A 9,747-nucleotide genomic window follows, 5' to 3' on the forward strand; every position below is an offset into this window, starting at 1 on the left:
CTGACATTTCTGTTTAAAATATCCTTTTTTTATTGATCTTATGTAATATTCTAATTTTCTGAGACACTGAATTTTGGGTTTTCATTATCTGCAAGCCATAATCATCAAAATTTCAAGAAATAAAGGCTTGAAATATTTCACTCTGTGTAATGAATCTATATAATATATGGGTTTCACTTTCTGAAATGAGTGACAAAAAATATTGACCTTTTTCATGATATTCTAATTTTTTGAGATGTACCTGTATTATAGGCTATAAGATGGATACTTCTAAATGGCCAAAAAGTCTACATGAATGTTTTCACCTTGTACTGGTCATTTGGCCCCAGTTTGTTCCAAGGCTCTGGGTTATTCTTGTGATCCCATCTGTTGACAGATTTCAATCGGTCATAAATTGGAAATTAGTGGTTTTAGTGGCAAAAGTTTTGGCCATGACATAAATTTTGTGTTTTGCAAAGTTTGCTGCTTCAGTATTTGTAGATTATTTTTCCACATGTTTCTATGGTATACTGAAAAACAATGATAAGCATATCATAAGTTTTAAAGGCTTTTATTGCGAAAAAAATATGAGACAATATTAGTGTTGACCCTTGTTCTTCATAACCTCTGCAGTTTGCTCTGGCATACTGAATATTAGCTAGTGATTAGATAGTGAATTGGTGGGTTTTTGTTAAATGTGAGCCAAAATCATCACAATTAAAAGAACCAAAGACTTAAACTACTTCAGTCTGTGTGCATTGAATTTATTTAATACACGAGTTTCACAATTTGAGTTGAATTACTGAAATAAATGAACTTTTCCACGACATTCTAATTTATTGAGATGCACCTGTACTTACAGCCGGGTGGCTTTTCACTTGTTTCAATACGGTACTCAGCATGTCAAACTCCCAAAATATATCTATACAGCAGAATTAATGAGTGATCTGATGGTGTTTGTAACGCTCTGATGTGTGCTTCTGAAGCGGAGTGTGAAGGGATGCCTGATATTGCCTGAGATTAGCACTTAATAATTTTTCTTTTGATAATCTTGACAGTCAAAATCACAGTATGTTATTTCTATAATATCACCCACTTGGAATTTATTAAGACAGAGCACACATTCACCCACTATTGTTGCTCAATTCTACTTTATCGGTGCCAAAACGCATTGCAGACATGCAAGAATTTAAGTGATCTATAGAAAGAAAAGAGTAAATAATGTATCATCAATGCACACGTAGTTTCCCATGCACTTTCCAATGGGAAGGCAAGTTTAAACTCATCTGAATATTAAAGTAAACCAAAGTAAAAAAAACAAAAAAAAACATCATGTGCGCAATGAGCGTATTGAATAAAGAAATACTTTGAAGTCAGATAATGTCACCATTTACATTCTATAGCTTATCTTTAGCAAAAATATATGTGCAAACAGTACAGAGCTCCTAACTAATCGTACATTCACGTACAGATTCATCTAAACAAATATAAAAATAGCATATGTTCAAGGTATACCATGTAAACATTCATTAGGCACAAAAAAAACACTCTACTTTTGAAAAAATTATAAAGGGTGAATTTAAATGTACCATTAAGAGTATGACTGTAACATTCAATTTAAATAAGAACATAAATATACCTACTGATGTGGTCTATGACTGTAATAATCCACCCACATACTTTCTTCAATAAACTTTTCAATAATCAAAACTAAATAAAACTAAAGTAAAAATATTTAAAAAAATGCATTTGCCAATTTATTTTTTAATTGTAACACTGAAGTGGGTGGTAAAATGCTAATTTAAAATACAAGCATTGCCTTAATAGTACCATTGGCCTATTCAACATTCATTATCTATAAGAACAGCCTTCTCCTTATAGTGAATATAACTGCCCAAATTATTAATCCATAAATCTATCAAGTCCGCCATTCCAACAGGATATTTTCACCACTCTCACTGACTCACAAAGAAATGTGGTATTCTCTTATTACAATTACTTTTTAAATTAGAAAATAAGCTTTTACTTTTCCCACCATTTAACAATGAAAAAATTTCATTTTTAAAAGTAAGGTCACATACTAGGCAAATGCAATATTAAAAAGTACTGAGTGTTTTTAAAGACAGTCACTTTCTGACTTTTTTTTCTCACACAGAGTAACAGATGCCACATTCACAGTTTTTTCTTTTGTTATTAACGCCTCACTGTCCCACCCAGCAGGACCCTGGAGAAACTGAGAGGCTGCAGATCAGGAAGTCCACTGGAGGTAGGAGGGGCTTCGGGAGATTGAAAGGGCAGAAGGCTGAGCCTGTGTGTGTGGAGAAGTTCACTTTGTTTGGGTTGGGGCAGGAGAACATGTACACTTGGTCCAAACATGGAAGGCTGAATTTGAGGATGGGGTGGAAAAAAAATGCACAAGATGCACAATAGTCAAGACTGCATTAACCACTCAGAACACCAACAGCAACCACAGAGCAACACCTTAGCATTGTATGCCTACTTACACGTTTTCTTCACACACTCGGACTCTCTCACAACCCTCTGGTGGATCTCTCTGAAAGCAGTAGCTGTTATTGGGCCGTGGTGATGAGGACAGCTTTAGGATACATGAGCTGACCTCCTCAACTGAGGACAGAGCAGTGTCAGTTCAAATTAAACAAAGATACATAGTAAAGTGGCCAGATTTATAAAATGGAAACCGGGGGCATTTCCTAGTTGGGTGGTCATAATATACTTGAAATCTCACTTGTTATTATCTATGAATTAAAAATGGGGACAATACATTTTTGTATGTTTTTTAGCAAACAGATAAAAATAGTATTCTAACAAAATTATTTAAAAAACACACACATTACAAAATGAGATGTCCACAAACTGTGAATATAAGGATAATTATATGACAGACAAATGTTTTTGTTGTTAATTCCAGCTTATTTTCGTTTAATTATTTGCAAGATGAATTACTGGTAATAGTCCAATTACTAATATGGTTACTGGGAAAGAGGTTAGCTATGGTTGCACTTAGCAGCAGCATATTGTGTAGTACGGAGCCCTGCACATGACATGCAAGAAAAAATAAATCATGGGCACAATTTATTAATTCGTTACCTCGATTTACTAGATCATGCGCACAATTTATTAATTCGTTCCCTCGATTTAAGTAAATCATGTGCTTGATATAATAATTCGTGCCCTCGTTCTAGGTAAATCGTGCACACAAAATAATAATTAGTTGTACTTCCTGTCCGCGTGCGCATTCTTCTTGTTGTAATGTTATGTTATGGACAGAGACACTTTAATTGGGTTTTATTTTGAGTTCAGCCTGTTCACAATTTATGTTCTATTATATGTGTTTTAACTACGTTTTGTATGTTGTATAAATATATATCTAGGTAACGAAGATATATTAACAAAATCTTTTAGAAGGGCCTCATCTATTAATTTTGCCTGGGGCCCCCTCTATTAATTTTGCCTGGGGCCCCCACTTCATCTTGGTTCGCCTCTGCCTATAGAGTAGTATTGCATCCTTCATATCTCGGAAGACTCTTTAGTTTTAGCAAATTTATATAAGACAGATACAGCTTTACACTTCTCTCTGAAAACATTCGAGCTCCTGGAGGCGTGCCGTGGGCGGAGTTTTAGAGTCACGAGCACGCGATGCTTTGACAAATAAAACAGGAGCAAAAACTTTATTGACTTAAATTAACTTAAATTAAATTAAATTCAGATCCAGCCATATATATTAGATCCAGAATCGGATCCTGACGACTTCCGTAACCCAAATGAAGCATGTTGAGCGCAACTTTTGTGAATGATTTAAAATTGTATGCAAAACAATCCCCCACTCTGTTCAGGATATATAGTACATACTGTACAAACATTAAAACAAATATTACATTAATTTAATCAGTGTAGACTGCAGCCCTCTGTTGGTGAAAATAATCACTACACAATTACCCTGGTAACCAGCAGGGTATGTTAGTCAGGATTTTTTGCAGGGTGTTTTGAATGTGCTAAAAAACAGGGATATTTCCGGGGACAGGACACCAAAAACCAAATTGTGTCCAGAAAATGGATGTCTGGTAACCCCAATACATAGTTGAGTTTTTGACAGGAATAACACCATGATGGTGATGTATCAGCAAGAGTTTGAAAAAAAATTGTGGTGTCCAGTTTGCGAACAAATCTTTCTATTGAACCGATTCTTTGTAGTGAACCGGTCGAACCAGTTCAACAAATCGGATTGAATCGTTTGAAACAGTTTGCATCTCCAGTAAGCACTAATCCAGAAATTACTTAAGTTACTCACTTTTTGATGTGACTGACACTCCCTCTGACTCGAAATAAACCAATATCCCGGAGTTATTCATTTAATCCAACAGTACACTGACTGAACTGCTGTGAAAAGAGAACTGATAACGAGCAGAGCAGCGATTAAAGGTGGGGTAAGCGATTTTTCAAAAACACTTTAGGGTGCTTTCACACTTGGTTCCCTTGCTTGGTCCGAACCAGAGTTCGATTGCTCCCCCCTCCCCCTGCCCCCGCTGGACTGCGTTCATATTATTTTATTTGGGTCCGAACCGCGGTTCGTTTGCGTCATCAAGCCAGCAGCTGTTTACCCCGTTGCTTAGTAACAACGGCGCAGGAGAAGGCGTCAAATGCATAACATTGCTCTCTGCACTTTTATATATTTTAATTTTTTTACCATTCGTTTTGTTTGCAAAGCTTCGGTACAAAACGACACTTACATCTGTCTTACGAATGTACTGCAAATGCTCTAAAGAATGCTGAAGGCGAACAGAAATGAGATATACAGCTCTGTTGCAGCGCGTCAGTCACGCTCAACAGGAAAGTGAGTGAAACACACACATAAACACATTTTTATCAAATAATACGTCATTATTAGAGGTTCACTTTCGTGATTTGGTACGATTGCGTTCACATCAGCAGCGAACCGTATCGGAGTTCACATGAACCGTACCCCAGACCACCCTTTTTAAGCGGATTCGGGTACGGTTCGCGGGTGCGCATCCGAGGTCGGAAGACAGCGTTCATATAATCCAAACGAACCGAACTCTGACGTCAATCGAACCCGGGTGCACACCAAAAGTGCTAGTGTGAAAGCACCCTTCGAAAACTGATTCGGGCCGACTAGCAAAACAAACTTGTAGCCAATCAGCAGTAAGGGGCGTGTCTACTCATGATGTGGAGGAGAGAGAGCGTTCAGTGCACTGGATGGACATTAGCCGAGCCGAGCGACAATTGTTAGCTTCCGGTTTTTGCTGTATCCTTTCTAGCCACAACCCAGAGCAGCTGATATTGATATACTGAGCATGTGTGCAGCGTGCCATGTACTAACGAACATACACGGCTGCATTACAGTTTTTGAAACAACTGATGGAGCAAAGGAAACACCTTTAAAGTATTATTCATTTTATTTATGTATTTATTTTTTTAAAGATGAATGTATCTGTGTTAAAGGACTTTGTGTGTTCAGTTGAGGATTCTCTTAGGTTATAGGCTAAAGGGGTTTTTATGATCTCGGTCAGGGATGTTGAACCATAATAATTGAGATGCTATGTTTAATAGGAAACAAGTGTACTGTAATTATAGTTAATGATGACACATTCACAAAGAAACAATTGAGTGTTCAAACAATACAATTTTAACAAAGAGCAATTGCTGAAAAAATGCACTTACACACTTAACACACTGTACAGCATACAGCTATGTGGTGGAAGGGGTAGTTTATGCCCTTTGACTTTTGAGGTTACACCCACTCTCCCTTGGCAACAGGGAGTCTAGACAGATTAATAAGCCTAACCAAGAGATAATAGTTTGCTCTATATTCCTCTTAACTTTTGTCCTTGAAAGTATTTTAGCATTTGCTGTAATACTGTAAAGAAAAACCAAATTGTGGAATACAAAAAGTTTGTGCTTTTCCAAATACACCATAACAGATTAATAGCATACAAAATATATACTGTATATACAAGAAACTACATGCGCAACATGAACATAAATATTTGTACACAGATCAAACCATCTAATGTTCAGAAATATTTGTACAAATTAATTTTTCTATTTTAATGTTGTTTAAAAAACATTAAAGTAAAAGTTGTCTAGTTGGGTTTTCATGTTAATTATTTGAACAATTAATTGTTTGTAAAACTATCAAACTAAACATTTATTTGTTTCATAAATAATCCATGGTATTGGTAATAAGGTGATATAAAGCTAAAAATGATGTAATCAAACTACCGCGAGAGCAAAGCAAGCAGCTCCTTTTGAATCGCAGTTCTTCGAATCTCGATCTCGTTCCCGAGTATAGAATCGGTTGCAACGGTTTTCAAATCACCAGTACACTAAACTGGAAACTGTTTCTTTCGGACACGTCTGATTTAAGAACAGATGAGCTGATAACACTGTGCATGTGTGATTCAGCGTAAAGCTTCCAAACAGTACATGACCGACTGCCTGGAGGGGGCCAATCTAGCGAAACGTAAGTTTATTTAATAACATAATGCATTATGCATCGTAAGTGGATCATGGTTTCAGCACTGATGAAGGCTAATTTATTCACTTTATATCTTCAAGACTTGTAAAACATCCTCGTTTGCACATCACTACCTGTATTTGGGTGCTTTAGTTGCAAAACTTAACTGTAAGAATCTTATCAGATCATGATGATGATGTTTTAACTGACTGAAGTTATGATTACTGACTTCATATATTTGAATGTGTTGAGTGTATTTTCATCCCGGCACGGGACGATAGACTTGACATCATTACGTCATCACGTAATTACATTAGGGTGTAAAAGAACCGGTGAACCGTTTTTTTTTTTTTTAACCGGTTCATTGAAACAAACTGTCCAAAAGAACCGGTTTGCGGAAAAGAACCGGACGTTCCATCACTGAAGAAAAACAGACCTACCAGAGTCGAGTTCTAGAGGGCGCTGTGGAGAGCAAGATGTGGATGAGGAAGAAGAAGAGTGGGAAGCTACACAGGAAGATCCAATCTGAAATCCACTCCTGGAGCTCAGGTGTGGAACAGGAGCCCTGTGGCCATCAGGAACCTCATACAGCTAAATAAAAAAATAAAAATAAAAAAAATACACACAATATTACAATTACTTGAAGGTTTCCAGTTTTGCAAGTTTGAATATGCAAATTTGCATGATATCAGTCTTCACAATCAGTTAAAATGGTGAAAAGTGCTAAGCCTACTCCAGAGTGGTGAACTGATGAATTATGTGTGAAGACTTTCTCCAGCTCCAGATCTAGTCTCTCTTCACTTTGACGCAAACGTGACGACAGTCGAGTCAATGACGCAGGTGGGATTAATAAAGCAGGGGACTGAGAAGAGAGAAAACACATACTGGTATTAGTTTGATTACAGAAGCCTTTTATTGATACCTTTAGTCTATGCTTTTTTTACTTTTTTATTTTTTTATTTTTATTAAAAGATAGTGTTGTTGGGTCCAAGTCAAGTCCAAGTCCTTAACCAACTGAGTTTGCATCCGACTCCAACAGAAACTGGGAGTGTTGATATTCAATTAATTAACCATTATTCGTTGTGATGAAAAGAAATACAAATCGCATATTAATAATTGTTTTAAATACTGGAATTTTGCCGAGCCCCTTAGTGGTTGAGAACAACTGCTCTAACAATAAACAACTTTAAACTTTTTCACTAATATTTTCATTAATAAATTTTAGTATGTTTACTTAGCTGCAGCGAGGACATGTTTCCTACATTTTCGTCCCCATAATGTATTTGAACTAAACACTCTTAAAAAGCACGTAATACATATTCAAACTCCTACGAATGATGGAAACGTCAAAGTTAGCATGAAAAAAAAAACTAAAGAAAAACATAAAAAAGATGGTTCTTATATTTTCAGTTCATGCTGGATGGTGTGATTTAATCAATCTCCCAAGCCTGGTATTAATTTACATATTTAAAAAAAATAAAATTACACAGGAAGGAAGAGCCTGATCAACATACAGTATAAAACAGCCCACCACAGTTTGCTTTTTGTGCACGACATTTAGGGGTGTGCAAAACCAAAACAATCATGACAAAGTTCAATAAAGTTCTTGAATATATATATATATATATATATATATATATATATATTTCAAAGTCTATATGCCATAAACCTTCTAATCTGCAACTAGTTGTTCTCCAATGTGGAGAATGAAGGATGTTACAAACACTGGTAAATGTAGCCATAGGGGGATATTTATAACATTTCATTGTCAGCGAGTACTGCAATATGCTGCATTCTTGTTAATGAGACTAACAAACTTTGAAGTGAGTTTACTTTACAGTATATCTGATAAAGTGCTGTGTGATGTTGCAGATTGCTGGTCTACAATTTGGTGCAACAGTATGCTATAATGGATAAAAACTAACAACAACAGCCGTAACAAAATACCATATATCTATCTAAAACTAAACTGAAATTAAAAACCATAATACATAATGAAATGAGATAATGAAACTGTAATAACCCTAAGAAGTGTGATATCTGTTTGCAGCTGGCCAGCATGTGTTCAAAGCAGAACCGTTTTTGATACAACCACTCTTCCTGTTACATTTTGCAATCCTCCTCACTTCCTCTAACACTTGTGTACATGTGTCAGAATATGGCACTTTAGTGCATTTGAAGGCTTCACCCACAGACCACTGAACTCGTTTGAATTTTATGAGCATCTAGAAGCTTTTGGTGCAGCCAAGAATGTGCTTCCCTAAACTATAATACAAACAGAATTGTATTCTAATTTTGTGATAATATGTTGCAACATACTGATACATGACATGCAATGACATAGATTTCCACGCAAGAAAAAGGCTGAAAAATTAAATGTCAAAATAATCCACCCCCAAGTATGATATGATCCTTGGATATGGCTGGGATCCCTCCTTAAATGTAAGTTTGCCAAAGGTTAATAAAACTGTGTCTAAACATTGTGAAAAACACTTAACATGCCCTAATGTCAGGGCTGTACGTTAACTTTTTTTTTCACATAGCACTGGTGCTACAGAGGTTGAAAGTTTTGTAGCACAGGCCAAAAAGTTGTAGCACAAGTATAAAACGTCTGTTATCATGTCTGAAAACAAACACAAGTAATGGAGTTCATCACTTAAAAAGGCACCGATGTTCCATACAGAGCACAAAAAATACAAACAATCACAAAAATTGTTTTTAGACAAAGTTTTCTTAATTTGCTAAAAATGCAAGAGTGCAGAAACATAACACCTCTTACACCTTAACAAAATATAAAATAAAAAAAGAATGGCAGACATTTAGGCCAAAGTGAGCAAAGATAAAAATCTTTGTCATTATTTTATCTTTGTTATTAGATTAATCGCACAGACCAGTTTTTTCGTAGCACGTGCGACATACATGTCGCACTGTACAGCCCTGCCTAATGTACCAAGACAGTGATAATAAAGATCAAATTAATACACTTTATGGACGATGCATACTACAGTATATACAGGCAAGCAGATGAGCCTAGAATATCAACACAACGTGCTAAATTACACTTTTAAGTGCTTTGTTTAAAATGGTTTAGCTTAAATGCTTAACGTGAAACTTGGCATATTGCGTTTATGGGTTCATCTTTACATACATGCTTATACATACACTGAACAAAATTATAAACGCAACACTTTTGTTTTTGCCCCCATTTTTCATGAGCTGAACTCAAAGATCTAAGACTTTTTCTATGTACACAAAAGGCCTATTTCTCTCAA

General features: G+C 35.9%; 1 protein-coding gene across 1 annotated transcript in view; it reads right to left on the reverse strand.

The window, feature by feature from the left end:
• Positions 1-1,771: 1,771 nt before the first annotated feature.
• The window catches only part of fam117ab (family with sequence similarity 117 member Ab), a 12,798-nt gene continuing 4,822 nt past the window's right edge, over positions 1,772-9,747 (reverse strand). The window contains exons 5-8 of the mRNA XM_016493655.1: positions 7,209-7,337; positions 6,916-7,066; positions 2,484-2,604; positions 1,772-2,361 (exon numbers count right to left, since the gene is read on the reverse strand). Of these exons, the coding sequence (XP_016349141.1) occupies positions 2,181-2,361; positions 2,484-2,604; positions 6,916-7,066; positions 7,209-7,337 (582 nt within the window). The 3' untranslated portion in view covers positions 1,772-2,180. The remainder of the gene's footprint in view (positions 2,362-2,483; positions 2,605-6,915; positions 7,067-7,208; positions 7,338-9,747) is intronic.

The sequence above is a fragment of the Sinocyclocheilus anshuiensis genome, unplaced genomic scaffold (genome assembly GCF_001515605.1).
Source record: "Sinocyclocheilus anshuiensis isolate Anshui unplaced genomic scaffold, SAMN03320099.WGS_v1.1 scaffold2046, whole genome shotgun sequence".
Taxonomy (NCBI): Eukaryota; Metazoa; Chordata; class Actinopteri; order Cypriniformes; family Cyprinidae; genus Sinocyclocheilus; species Sinocyclocheilus anshuiensis.